Below are 20491 nucleotides of genomic sequence, written 5' to 3'. Positions count from 1 at the left end.
TGAATTGCAACTACATCCAACCAAGCCGCTCATAAGGTCTCTTTGTTAATTTGTAGACATTTAATCCATCAATTGTTTCAAAACTTATTAATTGGGTCGATCTTTTAAGTATCATTCCTTTCATTTTAAAATTTTGCGAATGATGTTCGTATACGATTATACGAACCCTCGTAACACTGACACACCACATTACTTAACTTTAGTTCATTAAATTAAATGTAGGATTCCAAATGCCAATACACATTTCGCAAATTCTAAGGGAGTGGATACATGTAATCTATACAATTTTAATTTTGTGCACCTAATCTTAGTAATCTAAGTAGTTAAGCGAAGACAATTACAAAGAGTCAATCTGTCTCCACTGAGGCTCGATCTAATGACCTTTCATACGAGAGAGTCACTACAATCTATCTGAGCACAAGATGCTTGGCTTAAACCAATTTACTTTTTTTTTTTGAAAGAATAAACCAATTTACTTAATTGGCTGATTTTCTTCCTAATTTTCATCTGTCATGTAAAAAAAAGTACGAAGAATGGGTGCAGAGGATAAAAGGCAGGTCTGCACAATTTACGTCAGGTCAATGTATAATTTGTCATGTTTGAGCGCCGTAAGTTTTGTCGATGATGTTTTCCATAGATAATGGCGGATTTGAAGCACGCAAGTTAGCTAGATTTTAGGAGTGTGTTCAGGTCCGGCCGGGTCTAAAGCCTAAAGCTGCTCCTCCTTTTTTACCAGCTCCCTTTCACGGATTTTGGGTACAATTCCCAACAACAAAACACCATATCAAATGTACAACACCAACAAAGCCTAGAGACTGTTACCGTTATTATCTTCTAGAGACTAGAGAGAGAAAGAGAGAGAGAGAGAGGGGAGATGGGAAGATCTGCAACAACTTGCTTCAAGATCATCGCTTGTGGCAGTGATTCAGCAGACAGGGATGAAGTTGAAGCTCCTGAGGTATACACATTCTTTCATGTTGTAAAAGATTTGTTTTTTGGTGTTGGGTTTTGACTGGTTTTCACGTTTCAGATCTTTTGATTCGCTGGTTGTTTGTTTGTCTGTTTGGCAGCTGATTAGATAATGCCTAGAAAAGTAATTGATTTAAAGAAGGAAATAAGTCAAAGCTTTATATTTGATCAATCTTTGTTAGGAATCTATTTCATATAGTTGTCTTGAACAAATCCCATATTTTCAAATCCCATATTTCATCCTATGTTCTCCATTTTGAGTGGAGTTTGTTGCTCTTTATAATAATGCCAGCATAGGAGTTTAAATCATTGCAACAAGATCTGTCTCTTTAGCATGAAAAAGTGCAGGTTATGCTTTCATCATTAAATTTTGATCTAAAATTGTGATTCCTTTAAGGTTAGAATGGATTGTGGGAGGTAGCTACTTCATCAGTTTGAGGAATTAATTTTGGATCAATGGAGTTATGGAGATGTTCATTCGTCTATGACATTCAATGCATGTCTTACTGTGGATTTAGTGTTTTGGTAATTCTGCAGAAGTAGAGGCAATGTAGGTTTGTTCATGGGAAACCGATGTCGATGAGGAACATGAATTTGTTCTGCTTGTTGCCAGTACAAGTTTACTAGTAACCAATCTAATTGGCAACTGTTTTTTGATTTGATCGTTTACAATATCTTTGTGCTTGGGTAATATTTTTATGATAAAGCATTGCTCACCGACCCCCACCTCCAAGAGAAAACGAAGGGAAACTAAATAAATTTCTATAGGCGTCTACTTCGTGCTGCATGGATCTATTTTATTGGATTCATGTGGTAACATGTGTAATACAAAGCAGCAAAACTACTAAGATCCTCGTGTGAAAGTACTCTCAAAATTTAGAGGAAATTAAAGTTGTAGTTCAGCTAACCATTATGGCTGAGCAATGTGTGCATAGTGCTTTTGTTTGTTTGTTTGTTTGTTTATTCCTTTATTAAGCATTCTTCGGTTTTGGTGAATACTTATATTGAGCTCGTGTAATTTGAAATTCTTTTCCAGTCTAAGGGCTCAAGTGACAAACGCGGATGGAGTTTCCGTAAGAGATCTGCAAGGCATCGTGTTCTGAGCAACACGGTGGTCTCAGAAACACAATCCGCAAATAAGGACAGCTCAGAATCAATTGGCATCAATTCTCAAGCACAGCCTAACTCTGGCACTCCGGGAAAGGCCTCAACAGAACAACTTAACTCCAATTTTCCAGACAAGACCTACTCAACTGAACCTCTGTCTGATGTTCCTGAGAAGACATATGCCAAAGAACCTGAATCCAATACTCCAGACAAGACCTGTGCAACTGATCCTCTGTCCGATGTTCCTGAGAGTACAGATGCCAAAGAACCTGAATCCAATACTCCGGAGAAGCCCTCCGCTGTTGAGTGTGCAGATGAGAAACCCGAGTCTCCAATTTCAATTGACGAAAAGTTAGTGGACGCTGCAGCTAGTGAAGTGGATGATAATAAAGATAACGTAACTCTGAAGGAACCAGATGTTATTGTTATACAGACCGCTATCAGGGTGTTTCTGGTATTTTGTTTATTCTCTTCCATTCAAGTAAAAGAAATTATCAAACCGTTTGATATGCAAAATGCAAATGGAGTGGTTATAATTATTCTGTTGATCCTTTCTTTAGGCTCAAAACTCACTATTGAAGCATAAGAAAGTAATAAAACTGCAAGCTGCTGTACGGGGGCATCTAGTTCGCAGGCATGCCGTGGGAACTCTACGGTGTGTTCAAGCTATTGTCAAAATGCAAGCTCTTGTTCGGGCTCGTCATGCGCATCGCCATATTGAAGGGAATGATAAGCTGGAGAAAGATCATCTATGTTCAAATATGGTAATTAAATCTAACTCGGGAATAAAATCCAATATTGTATTTTGATAATCTAAAAATGTTCTCTAACTATGATTTTGGCCATTATTCAATACCCGAAGGTGTGCACGGGTAAACCCTACCTTGTGACCCTAGCTAGCAAAGGATCACAAGGAGGTAAACCAGCCTAGGTTGCCCATAGCTGACCGGCTCAAACCAAGAAGGCCAATAGGCCTCTCCCATTGGGAGTCAGAATTTGGAGCCTTGTGGATACTAAGTCAACAGTTCGACCAACTTGGCTAGGGACTGGGGTTGCTCCAGATATCTTGCTTTTCACCCTAGGAGTAACTGCACTTTTAGCCCTTGGGTGGGTGTCGAGAATTTTGTGCAAGTTTGACTTTGCTCCTTCCTTTCCTCTTCATGTCAAACATTTCAAATGGAAATGTTCTTTTGTGCCATTGAATTACTTGCTCTTGCCTATGAATTTTATAACGACGAATTCCTTTGTCTTTAGGGAACAGAAAATTCCAGCAAGAAGTCACGGGCGTCTTACACTTCCATTGAAAAGCTACTAAGCAATAGGTTTGCTCGGCAGGTAACAAAGAATCATGTGAAATTACATGCATGCCACTGGCATCGTACTACACTTTTTCATCCTATGTTTTCCCCCAAAACTGACTTATTTTTCTTATTTGGGGAAGCTTCTGGAATCATCTCCAAGGACCAAAACTAACATCAAGTGTGATCCTTCAAAATCCGACTCCTCCTGGACATGGTTAGAAAGATGGATGTCTGTTTCAACAAGGTTGTCCCCAAGTACAGAAATACCTGCTGAACAGCACGAAAAGGAAGAGGTTGAACACTTGGACGACCATTTGGAAGCTGCAACTGAACCCGAAACTCAATCTGCAAGTAAACTTGAATCAACAAGCATCGAGTCTAGTAAAGAGGCACCGGCAGTACTATCCGAAAATGATGAAAATTTGATCACTTATGATGAAGACAGGTTATCCTTTGAAGCACATCATCCCTCAGCATCGCCTGATTTAACTTATAAACAAGAAGAACCTCAGCCTCAGGATCTCGGTGAAGAGATTTCAAGAGATGAGTCGGGTTCTTCTTTACCTCTTCCATCCAGGGAAAAGGCGGTGCTGCCAGAAGAGCATGATTCTTTCCCTCTTAAGACTGAAACTGAGAATGATGAACAGCTACACTCGGGGAAGAGGATTGCCCCCGAGCAACCAGAGGGGAAAAAGTTCTCTCTTGGATCTAGAAAGGCAAGTAATCCCGCGTTTATTGCTGCTCAGTCAAAATTTGAAGTACTAAGTTTGACAGCCGGTTCTGGGAAAGTAACAAGTTTGTGCAGTCAAGAAACTGAAACAGAGTCTTTTGCCGATACAATATCATCTGCCACCAATAATGCAGTGAAGACAAGTGAGGCGAGCCTACCAGAGAATTCTGGTCTACACAGTTCTGTTCAAGTCGGGGGATCTGAATGTGGCACTGAACTTTCTGTTTCTTCCACACTCGATTCACCAGATAGGTCTGAGGCTAGAGTTCATGAGTTTGAGCAGGAATCAAAAACTTCCATTGATACTACTGCACATCATCATAAGAGCAATGAGAATCTGGATATCGAGACTCATGAACAGACAAGTTCAGGGAATGAACTTCCAAACGTTGATTCTGTCCAGCCCGGGAGACATGTTGATAGTATTAGTGACAGTGAACATACTGGTCCTGTGGTTGCTCCCGATTTACCACATCTCGAGCAGAAGCCCGAGACACATGCCACTGATGTGCAGATTGAGCCTGGATCCGAGATGGGTTGTCAGGTATCCAAGTCATCACCCGAGCCATCTCCAAGGAGCCATGTAACTTTTCCTGAATCCCAACAAGGTACACCTTCTAGTAATGTATCGGTAAAACCTAAGACCAAAAGTGAAAAAGGTGGATCAAACAGCAAGCGCCGCTTGTCATCATCTGCTGGAAACAAATCCCCTTCAAATCCTAACCAAGATGCAGGGACAACTAGTTTGGATCAATTACCTAAGGATCAGAGAAGTGGGAAGCGGAGAAACTCATTCGGTTCTGCAAAAAGTGAACACGTGGATCAGGAACCAAGAGATAGCAGTAGCAGTAGTTCTCTCCCAAGTTACATGCAAGCAACAGAATCAGCAAGAGCTAAGGCTATCTCGAACAGCTCTCCCAGATCAAGTCCCGATGTCCATAACAAGGATGCTTATGTTAAAAAGAGACATTCTCTGCCTGGTTCAAATGGAAGGCAGGAGTCACCTAGGATTCAGCGGTCTCTGTCTCAGGCACAACAGACCGCAAAAGGAAATGGAACTCAGTCTCCACATGGTATTTTCTAAACCTTATACTTATGTGCATTTAGCTTTATGTACTCATTAAAGCTTATGTTGATCACACTTTTATTTCTATAATTATAGTTCATGTTACGAACAACAACTTGAATCAATTAGGAAGGTTTATTTCCATATCACTTCACTTGTTTATTCTTATCCTTGATGAATGTATTTATGGATCTTAGCCTTTTTATACCATTCTCTCTGCTCTCATGTTTTATAGATGACATAAAAGAAGAACCACCTAAACCATACTTGTCTTTTCCCCCACGGCTTTGTCATAGAAATTCCTAAAATCCCCTATAACCGGGTTAAAAATATGTCTATTGTTTGGACATAGCTATACTTCCTTGAACCCAAAACTAAAATTCGCTTGGTTGATCATAGGCATATATGTTGGACCTGGATTTATTTTCATTTTATGTATAATCTTTTGCTTGCTTTCTGATTTTATTTTTTTTCGCTCTCCAGAGAGAAGGTGGCAGAGATGAATCTGAACAAAGCGTCTACTGAAAATGTTGACGGGATGAATATCTGACCAAAGATCATATGGAGTATATTATTTATTCATGGGAGACTGATGTAGAAAGAGCAAGGTTTCATGTATATTTACCCCATTACAATGCTTATTGCTTCTTTGTGTTGAGTTTCTTTTGTCATGATTTTTTTTTTTTTTTTTTTGGGTTCTTGAGAGGTTTATTGGAATGTTTTCTTGGACAATATACTGTATATCATATCAGTGTCTTGACTAGTGTTGGTTTGATTTGAGGAGTCTGAGATGCTTGATTGAAACTGCAGAAATATATAAAGGATATTCTTTCTTTTCTGGATTCAAATCTTCTGTGTATAGTGTATGCCCTGTAAAAATTGCAGCCTCACTGAATATAAATGCCTTGTCCAAAACCTTTAATTTTTACAATTTTATTTGACAATTGGGAGATATTGAATAAGAAATCTTATTTCTAAAGGACTAATTTCAAAGAAAACATATTTATTTCCAAATATATACATCATTCAATCATTGTTAGGAGTACAAACTCATAGAGTAATATTACTACACATACTTTCATTTTCCATAAGAGTAATATTACTACACATACTTTCACTTTTTACTTTGTGAGCATAAATATAATATGTGCAGTCCAATTATTAGCTTAGGCTTTTAGTTGAGATGGAGCACATGCTTTAATTTGGTATCAGAGCCATGCAAAAGGTTATGGGTTCGAATCTCCGCGTCGCACACGTGTGAGCATATGTGCAGTCCAACTTTTAGTTGAGATGGAGCACATGCTTTAATTTACTTTACATGGCACCTAAAAAGTGAGTTGTGATTTTTTTATTTCTTTCTCCAACAAAATCAAAACATATGACAATAGTTTTGCTCCTTGAGAGTCCACTTATGATTTTTTTCGAGTTCATATAAAGTTGTAGACCGTCGTTGAATCTTCTCGACTATCGATCTTCCCGGCGGACTGCATTGGGATCAGTAATCATGTCCATCATCATCTTCTCAGGGGAGTCTTCCCAATTCCCAAATGTTTTCAGATCAACCTGCCATGGAAGGAGGTCACAGTAACAAAATGGTTTAGGATATAAATATTCATCTTTTGATTTTGTCATAAACTAATCAGTTCTTGAATATATGCAACACCAAGGTTTTCTTAATCAACTAATCTGCAAAGCATTGATTTGTGATTCCCATAAACTTCTAAGGTTTTGAAATCAAAAGAAAAGCGAAATGTAATAAATAATCTCACGCAGATCCTAAAGTGGATTACCTTCCGCCTTTGCTCAGTAAAGAGTTCCTCCCTTTTCTTATACGCTGTTTGTGTCTCTTTCGCTTTTTTCCCGCCCAATCCCCACACCTCAACGTCGAGTACCGAAGCTTCATGTGTCAAGAACCCCTGTCGGGAGGTAAAAATTTATGGATTATGATGGTTCAGTCATTTGAATTCCATATAGTTTCTATGCAAGGATGTTCTGAGCAAATGGTCCAACCAAATTAGATTCAAATTTACTAGTGAGAGACAAATAGAAAACTCGTGTTTTACTAGATATCCGCAAATTCAAGAATGCCATTACTAAGTATTGAAACCCTAAATCAATCAAGAGGTGTTTAAAACTAGATTGTAGTTGAAACTTGAAAGCAACCCTAGCCAAGTTGATCAGACTGTTGAGTTGGTAACCCCAAGGTTACACTATTTCCCCGTAAACTAGGTTATCCACAAGGTGTCAATAGTTTCAGGGGAAAATAATATTCGAACACTATATCGAACCTTAAATTTGTAATACTGACCTGACCAGCGAAAAGCGAACCGTGTTGGTAGGTTCTGTCAGCAGCATGATGGCGTATAGTGACTCCAGCAAAATCCTCTTCCAAAAATATCCTCTCGTGGCCAAGAGATCCTCCAAAAGCAAGCCCAACAGGCTTTGGACGAGGCTCGTACATCTTAACAGTTGGATGCAAGTGGCTATAAACAATATTTTTCTCCTTCCCTGCCAAGCATTAAGTACTTGTTATGCTCTTAATACATAGTACTTAACATAGGGAAAAAATTCATTAAGAATCTATTGTGCAAACAAAATTACTTACCCGAGGATATGAAAACATTAAACACTGGACTAATAGCATATAAACTACCAGAAGTTCCATAAAACGAATCCTTGCTCTCTAAACCCTGATTAATGAGAGCACCGATAATCCATTTCCTTTCGTCATTTTTAGGTTCATAAGCAGCAATTAAAATCAACAATGGAGCATTATAGCCTTCAACATTTGACCAAAATCTGGTCAGACCTTTCCCATGGACTGATGACCTAAAATTTCAAATAAAGGCATGAACCAATGAATTCAATAAACTCAGAGAAAAAAAATTTACCTTCTGCTTATTAATAATATAGACTCGCAAGAAAATTCATTAGAGGTTTAGAAGCATGGTTTTGCTCCGGTCCATAAAATGCATATTAACTTTAAAGTTAGTAGTGGGAATAAACCATAGAAGGAAGTAGTATACGAACCGATAAAGAATCAAGTCATTTAAATCATCCGCACTACTTGGAAAGCATGCTTTTGAAATTTCGTCACACATAGTGCCCCTCAGTGTAAGGGAGATAGCCCAGGCCCTTCCACAAGTAATGAGGTTGCTAATAGAATTCTCCTTTGGGGAAACATCAAACACAAAAGGCCCCGGCTGGTTTGATTTGCCCTAGCATTGGTTAGAGATACAATTAGCATCTAAGATACTAGTCACGTATAATCCAAAAACAAAACTCTGGCCCATGTATGCTAGCACGAGAAGGCACCATCTAGTTCATACTTCATAGACAACACTACAACGACAAACAGACTAGTGCGAAAAAAGTCGAATGAAAATGAAGTACCTCAAGGTTTGCCGAGTGAGAAAGTCTGGCATGAACAAAATGCGAGAGGCAATCTGTGAGGTTTGGCACCGTCTTTAACGCCCACATAGTGATTTTACCAGCAGGAAGCTGAACAAAGGTTTCTAAAACGTTACACTCCCACGGGTCCAACTTACCGCCTTCCTCAGCACACGATTCAACGGCTGACCATACCAAATTCGTAACATCTGGAAGCCCAGAATCCCCTAAAGACTCACCACAATTCAGTTTCTTACAATCCCACCACATAACCCAACACATCCAAAGAAGCATCAACAAATCAACAGGCAATAGATACCCACTGACTTTATTGTCATCATCATCAGACCCAAACTGCAATTTTGCAGGAAGACCTGCTTCTGAGCTCACCATGGCAAACAACCTAAACAAATTATTGAAAGAAGCTGAACCAATTGTCATTGCACAACAATTGGAATACCCTTTCAAGAACTCAACCCAGCCCACTTCTCCATCCGAGAAGAAAAACTGGTCAACTATGCAAGAACTCAAGTAACTCAACAAAACCGGGAAATCTTTAGGCACGCCATTTCCTTCGTGCCCGGAGTTCTCAATGGTAAAGCTGAAACATTTCTGTAACCAACGCAAACTACGATCAAATACCATACAAGATTCAAAGGGGGTTCAATCAATTTCACAAAAATATCCAATTTTGTTTATAAAGAATGCATCTTTTTGCGAAGGGGAAACGGGAAATCATCAAAGTGTGATGTACCTTGAGCGATTCAATGGGAATGGAGTTGGTTTGGGGATCGGAGAGGACAGAAAAGGATTTTTGAAGCGTGGGGAGAGCTCCGGTGGACGCAGCTATGGATTCTGCTTCCCGTTGCTCCGGCGATAGTTGGTCGGTGGATGATGATTGCCCCATTGCCGCGTCTCTTCTTCTTTCTTCTCTTCTGCAGTGAGATATGATAAAACTAACTAATTTTTGTAAATCTGTAATTCGAACACTTTGTATACATACGTGGCAGTTTAGCGACGGGAACTGGCGGACCAATCGTTATATCATGAACCTATTGTTGGCTTTTGGGTGTTTAGAATAGCCACAATTTGTATGTTGAAAAAATATATGGAGGGTATATAAGTATTGTATTGTTCGGACTTTCTCTTAGTATATAGATTATAGAAGGTTTATTTATATATATTTTGGACTCATAATTCCATAAGGAATAAGAATTTTGGGATGTCCTCATATTGAGAGTCTTTGTTACATTATAAATAATAAAACTTAATTTTACTAATATTACAAATACTAAATCCAATCATTATCCTACTTTTTGATAGCATCGTACTCTTTGATAGCTCATTACTGGATATCCTTCTTGGGTCTTCTTAATCCAATTACTCTATTAGGCCGGTCCATGTTGCTCAGACTTAGTCTATTATGTTAAGTGCATAATACATAAACACGATATAATGAATATGAATTTTGTGCATTATGAGCATGAATTATGTGTATTATGTTAAGTGTTTAATTCATATTTATTATATCTTCTTTATATGTAGGTATATTATGAACATAAATTTTGTACTTCATAAAGTCAGATTTTATATATTGGGCAGGGTCTACTGTGGACCCTGTTCCACGATATAAATTGCCTTGGCGGACTGCTACTCTTTTGAGCCAAGTTTGGGCTTCTATGGCCTATATTAAATGGGCACTTGCTATTCAGCCCAGTTACATTTTTCACAAGCACTCATTAGGCCCAATTATACCATACATATCCAGGCCCGATAATATCCAAATGAAAATGATTTTGGTATTGACAAATGAGACTATCAATCACGGTTTATTACACATAAAAAATGAACTTTTAAAATATTAAAAATTAATTTCATGTCAATGTAATTACTAAATCAATAACTTGACCAACTTAGTTATTTTAGCAGGCAATTTTATCATTTTCACTTTTGGTCTTATGACTATCGAACGATTTTCATATTTGGCCTTCAACTATTACTCTTTCAACATTTGGTCTTATTACTTTAAAAACCTTGTCACATTTGGTCTTTTGACCTAATTTCTGATCATCGGTGGTCAAATTTATACCTCAAGTGACTTATTTGGAAGGACAAAGTTGTTATTTTCTATGACATTTTCAACTAAAAAATTGCTCATTGGTTACTGTATAATAGGTCGGAGGACCGAATGTGACAAGGTTTTAAAAATCGTGTGACTAAATTAAATGTGAAAAATTAATAGTTGGGTGGGAACAAAAGTAGAAAATTTCGTTTCCTAGCCGCTCTTTGTTTCATATCCTAATTTTGTCAGACTAATTCCTTGACCATGAATCAACCCCCAAAGTTCATGAGGAGGTAATCGAGCATGTCCAACTTCAAGATTCAATACTAAATTATAAACTTCTCCACACACAAAGCCAGCCAACACAACCCTAGTTCAACTCTTTGATTTTAAGAAAAACTTACAACCGCTACTTAAAATGTGCTTTGAGTACTGAAGCCTATCAGGCAAAGAATAACAACGAGATAAAACGAACCTAGATCGTTTATAATTGACCAGTTCAAACCAAGACTATCAATAAACATTTCTCACAAAAAACTATGTAAAAACTTAATTAAAACTAATGAGAAGAACTGAAAAAGGGTTTTTGAAATTGAATAAGGTAATGAATAATGAGATAAATATTAATTGAAAGTTGAAACCCACCAAAAAACTTGAGGACAAAACCTCACTAACCCATTCCATAATTCTTTGGATTTTTGTTTTGTTTTTGGTACGGTTAGTACTTTAATTAGCTTAGCTAGTTAGCTTACGCAGCGCAGAGAATAAATATCACCGCCCAAAATATATTGTCCGGAAATAGCTGGAAAGTACAGAAGAAGAAGGATACGATGATAGATAGCGATAAGTTACGGGTACGAGCCAGCTTTGTAGTTTGATTCATCATCGTCTCTGACATGTATAAGTTTCGAATAAATTAATGATGTTTGAGGAGGGAATAAAGAAATCCTCATCATCGTACCAGTACGCAGTAGAAGAAGACAGAAAACGTAGTTGGAAATGAGGGCAGCTGATTTGTAGGTTAGGGTTTTAGTGAAGTTTTGGTTGGAAGGTGAGAAAATGTTAATGCAGCAACCGCAAAACCAGACAACAGCGGAGCACACAACAGTTTCCTTTTATGAGCTGTACAATGTAACCACGATATTCGTGGCCATTCACGAATTTTAAAATGGCAATCACACTTTGTCTCATCTGCTTAACAACTTATTCTAATCATTTCCTTTTCTTTTTCAATTTCTCAACCCATAACGATCATCAATCATTTTCAATATTTGTTTGGAATAAAAGTTAAATACACCACCAAACTACACACCATAATGCGATTTGGTCACTGATGAACTTAAAAATCTACAATAATTAAATTCCTAAATTAATTGATTTCATACCATTTGTCCAATTTCATCGTTTCTAACAGGTTACCGATTTAAAAAATATTTTTTATTTTACGTAATTTTTTTTTTAAAAATCTTCGTCTTATTCTTTGTCTTCGGCCATGCAGACGAAGGGACCTTCGTCTCTGGTCATGGAGACTAAGGGCCGGAGACGAAGATCCCTTCGTCCGCATGGCCAAAGACGAAGAAGGTTTCATTGTCTCCTATTATGTGTGGGTTAATATACACAAATGAGATTTCTTCAATGCACACTATCACATGAATGAATAAGTTTTTCTCATGATAATAAAAAAAGGAAAAAGAATTTCCAATATGCATATATGTTTTTATTGTTGGTGAATTCTTCTCAAAATGATGATTAGCTAGGTCAATATTCGGTTTGGCTAGCTGATGATTAATGGATCGTTTTTAAAATTGTAAGTCTACTTATCTCACATAGATTAGAAGGTATTAAATAAAAATATCTAAAAACATAATAAGTTCCAATCAAAATTATATCCCTAATTCATGTTCATGTTTTTAGTGCTAACTATTTTGTACATTGTATTTTTAGAGTTGTACTATACAATTTTTTGGACAAAAATACTCCTACCGTTATAACTTCTTGATCTGGTATTTTTTTTTTTTGGTATGTCTGAGGGGCCGAAAGGTCCGAGGATTAATTGATTCTTCTAGTAGCAACATCTCTATTATCTTTTTTTCCTACAAGGTCATGATGCCCACTAGGGGTTGATCTAGTGTCCCCCACTCACTAGTTTGTCCCAAGTTCGCCAAACGCACATTGGTTGCCTTCTCGCAAATCATGGATGATGTCAATACCTGACTCATGATGGCTTTACAATCAGTGATCAAAGTATCAGCTTATGGGCAGGAACCTAATTACTCATCGATGGCATGCACCATAGCTTCCGAGTCTGTTTCAAGCAGTTTCAACCACAATCTTCTCCATCCTTCGGTCTTTGGCAAGGATAAGACCCTCTCTCAACCTCCAAAGCTCCGCAGTGAAGTTGCTTGCGATCCCAACTTTTTAGTAAAACCCACGATCTAGGCACTATTGTGATCGCGAATCAAACCTCATCACGCGGTAGCTAAACCAGAGTTAACTTTTCTAGCTCTATTTGTATTGAGTTTGAGGTATCTATGAGTTGGTGGGGTCCAATCAAATGCATGTTAGCTACACCACCTTAAAATAATGTGACTTTGAACTAAGGTCCCCAATATAATAATCAAATGATAATGTATGCATATATTAAACTTGAAAAGAAAAAACTATTTTGACCTTTATACATTTGTTAATTTTCTTTTAATTAAACTTTAAAAAGTTGTTAATTTTAAACTGCGTCGCCAGCTGCAGTCTAACTCGACACGTATAATATTATGATTAGTAGAAAATAGATATATAGTTTTGTCTTGGTCCGATGGAACCAACTAATTAACGGTGTGCATGTGCATGTGCAAGACAAACTTGAAAGCATCTCATAAGCTACAAACACAAATTCAACAAAATTATCCCATAACAATATATCAAGATCATATCCTGACATATTCATAATTAAATCAAATGACAAAATACATTATCAATAGAACTATTATATATTATAGTAACTTATAAAGTTAGACCCTTTATATATGTATAATATTACATCACATTCAATATAATAATACTCAAATTAGAATATTTGAACAAATGAGAAGCACTAGGTTTAACTCAAATACATTAACACATAATTATACTCGAGGAACCATGATTAATCATGATGGGTAGTGAATAAACCTCATTCATAGGTATTTAATTTAAAGTTCTTTTGATTTATTTTAAGTGTTTATTTAATTAATTGTAAGATTGTTCAATTTACAATAACTAATAAATATAAAAAACTTCTTCTAAACACACCTGTAAAAATGTAAATCAAGATAATTACTCATCCACCTCTTAAGTGAAAAAATAATGTCTACAGAAAATCTAGCACATTAGATAAATTAAAACTCTCAGACATAAATCTTTCATATCTTCTTAAATCATTTGGTTAAATCGAATATATTCTGCAAATCATTCAGATCTAAGTTGGGGTTACCAAATCATGAAACACTGACTTATTATCCTGTCAGTGGCAAATAACTGCAGTCTTCCACAACTGATCATTAACCAATAATTTCCCTTTAACTATACAATTTAAAAAACAAATGTTAAGTTAATCACTCTTCATTATATTCCATGATGAGCATGTGTATGTGATTTTTAGCATATAAAATATAAAACATAAATATGTAATTTAACTATATATTAAGTTAATTAGGATAATTATTGAACCTCGACGGACTATTCACGTGATGCTTAAAGCCCATTAGACAAATTTCATGTTTGGTAGCATAGTTAGCTTATCAACCGTTTTTTACTTATTTGACCACTATTAGCTAGTTGTTTGACTTGGTTAAACATTCAATATAAGTATTTGATTAATTAGCTTTTTGTAACAGTTTATTGCTCCAAAATGTTAAAATTCAAAAAGCTGCTCAAGACAATTTTTTCGATAAGGTTTTTGAGAAATTCATTTTGCATGTAATAAGCTATCAGCTAATTGCTAATTTACTAAACATCTTTCTACAATCAGCTAATACTATCATGAACTAATCAACCCCACTAACTCAATCAGCTAATAGCTATTTACCAAACACCCCAAAATCGACTTACACATTTAAAGGGCATATACTAAACTTAGGATATATAAAACATACATAACAACACATTATTCAATTGTGGTTAACTAAAAACAAACAAGAACTGGTCGCCAAAAGATTTCCAAATCCATCAAATTCAACATTTCTAAATCATTCTCTTAGTTCAATGAACTCAATCATACATAAGACACATGCAAACATTCAACCATATATTACACCATTTAATTTGTGGCTAGCTTTCTCAGATCCATGTGAAATAAAATTCATTTATAATTGTATTTTATTTTTAAAAAGTAAATCTTGCTTTTAAAATCTTGCCCCAGACCTTGTTAACAACAGGAATATTGATTTCTGCACTGAACATCGGACTGTGAAGTAAATCCGAGGCACAAATCGGAGGAAAATTTTAATGTTGTTGTTTAATGAAGTTAATACAACGTAATCTTAATGACAGTTAATCAACGCTAAAATCCAATCGGTGATCCACGGATTTAGAGGACATGGCCGTGATTTTCGGGGCTTAATTAACGTAATTAGGGCAAACAACAGACAAATTTGACAGATTTATGTCACCTTCTTGCAAGGTAACTGACAATCCAAATTTACTTTGCCTCCATGCTTAATTACAAAGTAAGACATCATGATTTTAATCCTTTCATTTCCTTCCCGTTAATCAATTATGAGATGAGATAACGCAAGATATGATTTACTCATCATAGTGGAGAAAAATGGCACCTTGATTTTTTTTTTTTTTTTTTAGTATTATTGATTCTGTTACAATGTAGTATCTATTCATATAACTACTTTCTCAACCTACTGAAGCAGTATTGGAACACAAACGTAAGAAACAAAGTACACAAAGTCACAAACCCTAATTTTTAAGGCTAATTTTGTAAAATTATGCCATTCTTCTTCTTAATATAAGTAATTTTGTAGTTTTAACAGTAGACCAACTAATATAACACAAACAAAATAAAATTAAAAAAAAAAACCTCCAAGGGTATGAAATTTAAATCATTAACTATCAAAATTAACTTTTTATCACTTGTCAATAATGTCGCGGTCTAGTAACAAATGGGAGGTTATGAGTTCGAGTTTCAGTAGGAGAGGTATTCACTCTTTATGTTTCAGTAAGTTAAGAAAATAGTTTATGAATCAATACTCCGTACTGCATTATAACAGAATTTGTAACTAGTACTTAAAAAAAAAAAAAAAAAAAAAAACTTTTTGTCACCTCGAGAATTAATTCCACACTTGATGGCAACGTGTGGCGTGAGATAGTAGTCGTTGTTGAATGATGGGTGGGGTATTATGACAGGGTATTATAGGATGTGATTCCAAAAAATAAATAAAAAGAAAAATTAAAACATCCAAATTGGTCGTACAATGAGGTAACGGGTAATGAGAAGTTCGTGAAAATGTTTTATTTTCTTGGAGCGTACAACGTGGACGATGCTCGTAAAAGAATAGTGGTGGCAAAATAATTCATTTTGAATTTTTAAAACTTATTAATTATTTCTATTATTTCATCATCAATATTCAATACAATTAATTCCCCAGAAAATGTTAGGTAAAGAACGCTAAAGAAAAGAAGGCAAAGGGAATCGTTGCACATGGGCTCAACTGCCCGATTTGTTCATTTTTTAATTTTTTAAATTTAAATTAAATATAGTAAATGAATTTCATAATTTCCCCACATGATTTAATATTAAGGATTCAAGTTTTCTAGAATTGAAGGTGGATGGGGTTTTGTATCTAGTTAGATTATAATAGAGTGTTATATGCAATTTGTAATTATGTTGATTATTTAGTAATGAATCATAGGTTTATAATTGTACTAATTAGTATATTAATACACAAAAATAGAAAAATTCAAAACACTTTGAACAACTACCTCTCTCATTATTAGTGAGAGGGTAGCTAGCTAATAATACCAACTGAATGTCAAAAAGTTGAAAGCAATGGAGGAATTTCAATCTTGTTATTGGTCAAAAAGTTTATGCATTTAGTTATCCAATTAGTAACAAATTTGTTATAACACCTAAGAATCATAAATAATCAACCTATAGGCTATAACACGTAAGAATCTCTCGTAATGATATTTTTAATTCATAAGTTAATTTTTAGTTCCATCGTTATAGCTTTCACCAAATAAATTATTGTTCAAAGTACTACTACGTACATGGGTACTCTTTTCTTCTTCTTCTTCTTCTTCTTCTTCTTCTTCTTCTTCTTCTTCTTCTTCTTCTTCTTCTTTTTTCCTCAATCGGAGCAGTACGTACAGTTGACAATGGCATAAATCTCATTTTCTAGACCAAAACGGGTGACTTTTCTTAGGAAAAAATCGATCCAAAATGGTAAATAAAAATATACGGAGTAATATATACTTCTCTATCAGGGCATTGGTCTAATAAATTAAAGTTTTATTTAGGCCTTGCTTTCACCAGTAGGGTGGTGGTTCGATTCCTACCACGAATATTGATGGTTTGAGTTTGAGATGAACTCCTTATGTGCAGAAGTGTACAGTTTGATATTGAGTCTCGAAGTTAGATTGGACCGACTATGTGAGTAATTAATTAATATGTGGAGTATATGTTGTATAGTTTAAATTAGCAACAAGATTCCATGCATGAGCAACAACCAGGAATTAAGGTTGTCTTGTATTGTATGAATTGAGGAAGTTGAGTTTCCAGATTGCCAGCTGGTCACTGTACTACGTACAAGTAAAGGAAAAGGCTAAGTTCAAGGATGGAGAGTAGGTAAACTTGTATCAATGTCACTAGGTCACTTCAATATTAATGTTTTGGGGTAATTAATTATTTAGCTGTATAGATCTACCATAATTGCCTTTGTCCTCTCCTTATAAGGATGTACAATGGAAAATATGAAGTGGAATTTGCATCTGAATGTAAAGAATTGAAAGAGTGAGAAGAAAGTGAAAGAGATGCATGGATGTAATGAAAAATGGATTAATGTGGTACTATACATGTGTTCACTATTGTAGGCTAGGCAATTTTATTTTTTATTTTTTTTTAATTTGAGTCAGTCAATTATATGTCGTGCAAGATGATTTACCTTCTTAGTTTGTGGTCATCTAACAATTAAGATCACAATACGGGGTTTACCAAGTGCACACATTTGGATAGTAGTTATGCAGATTTTTTAGTAATCCAAAAAAAAAAGAGAATAAAATTATGCCGATTCAAGACTTCAAGTGTAGCATTTTATTTGCCAAGAAAAGGAAATGTTTTTTTTTTTTTTTCAATGTTTAAAGTTATCCATTGTGATCTTATCATATTGTTGTAATATATAAGGTTTATTAATTTGCATCTCATACCCATATTCGTATCTTGCAAGACGAGCGAGATTAATCCAGACGAGTCTATCAATGGTTTACATTGGTCTTTTAAAAAATATATTTATTTTTATTAATTGCCCATGATTATTTTACCAAAATTAGTGTGATACCATAAAAAAAAATTGTTTAATAATCAATTTTTAAGATTTTTTTTGTTTGGGTGACGAGGGATATCCACATGCCACAACTATTACCTCAGAGTGTGTACGGAGTAAATCCCACGTTCTTACCTTAGCCAACAAAGGACCATAATGAAGTAAACAAGTCTAGGTTGTTTATGATTGACTGGTTCAACCCAACAAGGTTAATATGTAATTTTTAATATTTGAAAATTATGTCATTATTCTTCACTATTTAGGATTTGATCATTTGATGCGTGTATTTATTTATTTATTTATTTTTAATTAAATATTTGCAGTTTAATTATGTGATTGGATACATTCATCAATTTTTTATATCATAAAATTAACAAAATAAAAAGAATATTTTTTTGTGCTAATAATAAGATGCGGCATAACTAAAAGAAGATATGCACAAAATTTAAGCATGACTTGATGTAATTGATGACATTAAACAACAAATGATACAAACATTTGTACTCTCATAATCTTTTTGTTTTGCTTAATTCTTTATCAACTCCAACAACCACCCAATCATCACCATCACTAAAAATGTGAAAACTTTTATGAATTTTTTTTTACTATATTTAATGAGATTATAATATTTTTATATTATTAGGAAAATATCTTGTATAGAATTTTTTTTAAATAAAATCACAAAATCTTTCACTAGACCGTCTCGTGAATCCTCATCATTGAGATGGATGGTAATATTTGTTCTATATTTTCTCTATCTATTGTAGTCTAAACTCTAAATAGTCAATAGACAATAGCCCACTATCAGAATTTGATCATATGACTTTCCCTTTAAGGAGATTCACAAAATTATCATCTGAGCACAAGATGCTTGTCATATATATTCATAATTAGTATTACATTTATATTTTTATTAGATTCATTTTACAAATAAGGATTCATAAATAGTGTCACATTTGACTTATCCTTATCCGAAAAAATATATTTGGAAATAAAAATTTGCAGTCATTTGTTAAAAGTTTTCGTGGTACGTAACAAGTAACAACGTACAATTACGAGAATATTGCACTGGATCCCAAATTCGTAATTATCTCAAAAACCAGGGGCATATGCGCAGCCGCTCCCATATATATACCTGGGGGGATTCGTGGTGTTCAAAAGTCAAAATCCCTATCTGTGTCATTTCATCAAACAGTTTAAGCGCACATCTAAAGAAGAAGAAGAACTCGCCGGAAAAAATGTCTGCGTGCAGCAAAATCCGCCACATTGTGAGGCTCCGCCAGATGCTACGGCGGTGGAGGAAGAAGGCGGCGCGGGGGCGCGTCCCGGCGGACGTGCCGACGGGACACGTGGCGGTGACGGTGGGGAGCAGCTGCAAGAGATTCGTGGTGCGCGCGACGTACCTGAATCATCCGGTGTTCGTGAAGCTTCTGTCGCAGGCGGAGGAGGAATACGGGTTCACCAACGCCGGCCCGTTAACGATCCCCTGCGACGAGTCGTTGTTCGAAGAGGCTCTCCGGTACGTGGCCCGGCCCCAATCGAACGCCGGCTCGGCCCGATGCGTGAACTTGACGGAGCTTCAGAGATACTGCTCCGTCGGTCTCCGGAATAACCTAGAAATCTGGACGGAGTCGCGGCCGCTTCTGCACGGCGTCTCCGATAAATCGGTTTGTTAACACGAAAAGAGAGAGAGAGAGAGACCGAGTTGGCTCGTCCGAGTCAGACCGTCTGCACAGTTAACCGGAATTTCTTTTCCGTTTTTTTTTTTTTTTTCTCAATTGTAATTTTGCTTCAATACTTATCTGACTTGAGACTTGAGAGCAAAGCCAAAGTCCACTCCGGTCCCCGGAATATGGCCGGAGATGGCTGTCAAGTCGTCCCGGATTCGGCTCCAGAATCTATACATTCAAAACTCAATACACATTTTTTTTTTTAATTTTCTTATATTTAACAATATTATAAGAATGATTATTATTTAAGATGCATTATTTGGCGATTTATTTATTTTTTTGTAACGGTCATAATTGAATAAACAACTTGCTATGTTCACTTTCACGCCAGTCAGCATGTTCAACATAAAATATACTTGAACATATATTCCTTAAGATAAACGTAACTATTTTATTAATTCATAACATAAAACGTTTACATTACGTATTCAATTTAACTGTTAATTTAAAATTTTAATCAAAGCATAACAGAATAATAGAATGTCATACCAAATAAATTAAAAAGAGATTATACTTCAATAGTTCACATACATTGTGGAACGTACTTAGCATTTTAGTTGGGATAAAAAAATATTTATAATTTTAATAAATGTGAAATGTAAATGTGCATCAA

General features: G+C 35.6%; 3 protein-coding genes across 3 annotated transcripts; 2 read left to right on the top strand and 1 right to left on the bottom strand.

The window, feature by feature from the left end:
- The first annotated feature begins 621 nt into the window (after nt 1–621).
- Nucleotides 622–6021, top strand: LOC116022324 (protein IQ-DOMAIN 32-like). Its single transcript, XM_031262975.1, has 6 exons — nt 622–958; nt 2006–2530; nt 2637–2840; nt 3331–3411; nt 3518–5180; nt 5657–6021. Exons 1-6 carry the CDS (start codon nt 875–877, stop codon nt 5674–5676), a joined length of 2577 nt encoding a protein of 858 aa, XP_031118835.1. The 5' UTR covers nt 622–874; the 3' UTR covers nt 5677–6021.
- A 471-nt stretch (nt 6022–6492) lies between these two features.
- On the bottom strand, nt 6493–9582 carry LOC116022979. The gene is made up of 7 exons (XM_031263900.1): nt 9318–9582; nt 8567–9175; nt 8204–8391; nt 7779–8002; nt 7482–7681; nt 6964–7089; nt 6493–6736 (listed from the first exon to the last, which is right to left on the bottom strand). The coding sequence occupies exons 1-7, from the start codon at nt 9468–9470 to the stop codon at nt 6638–6640; spliced, it is 1599 nt and encodes a 532-aa protein (XP_031119760.1). The 5' UTR covers nt 9471–9582; the 3' UTR covers nt 6493–6637.
- Nucleotides 9583–19297: 9715 nt separating this feature from the next.
- LOC116023055 (auxin-induced protein 10A5-like) lies at nt 19298–20127 on the top strand. The gene has a single exon (XM_031264010.1). The coding sequence runs from the start codon at nt 19387–19389 to the stop codon at nt 19822–19824; it is 438 nt and encodes a 145-aa protein (XP_031119870.1). The 5' UTR covers nt 19298–19386; the 3' UTR covers nt 19825–20127.
- The last annotated feature ends 364 nt before the right edge of the window (nt 20128–20491 follow it).

Source organism: Ipomoea triloba, chromosome 6 (genome assembly GCF_003576645.1).
Source record: "Ipomoea triloba cultivar NCNSP0323 chromosome 6, ASM357664v1".
In the NCBI taxonomy this organism is placed as follows: domain Eukaryota; kingdom Viridiplantae; phylum Streptophyta; class Magnoliopsida; order Solanales; family Convolvulaceae; genus Ipomoea; species Ipomoea triloba.
This window is presented reverse-complemented; position numbering and strand designations above follow the sequence as displayed.

Bases quoted from the DNA above. Each gene is read 5' to 3' on its own strand.
- LOC116022324 (XM_031262975.1), top strand. From the start codon at position 875: ATGGGAAGATCTGCAACAACTTGCTTCAAGATCATCGCTTGTGGCAGT. The intron at 959-2,005 runs GTATACACATTC...ATTCTTTTCCAG, and splicing joins ATGAAGTTGAAGCTCCTGAG to TCTAAGGGCTCAAGTGACAA. The intron at 2,841-3,330 runs GTAATTAAATCT...CTTTGTCTTTAG, and splicing joins ATCATCTATGTTCAAATATG to GGAACAGAAAATTCCAGCAA.
- LOC116022979 (XM_031263900.1), bottom strand. From the start codon at position 9,470: ATGGGGCAATCATCATCCACCGACCAACTATCGCCGGAGCAACGGGAA. The intron at 8,392-8,566 runs GTACTTCATTTT...AACCAATGCTAG, and splicing joins CTCACTCGGCAAACCTTGAG to GGCAAATCAAACCAGCCGGG. The intron at 8,003-8,203 runs GTTCGTATACTA...TTGAAATTTTAG, and splicing joins AATGACTTGATTCTTTATCG to GTCATCAGTCCATGGGAAAG.
- LOC116023055 (XM_031264010.1), top strand. From the start codon at position 19,387: ATGTCTGCGTGCAGCAAAATCCGCCACATTGTGAGGCTCCGCCAGATG.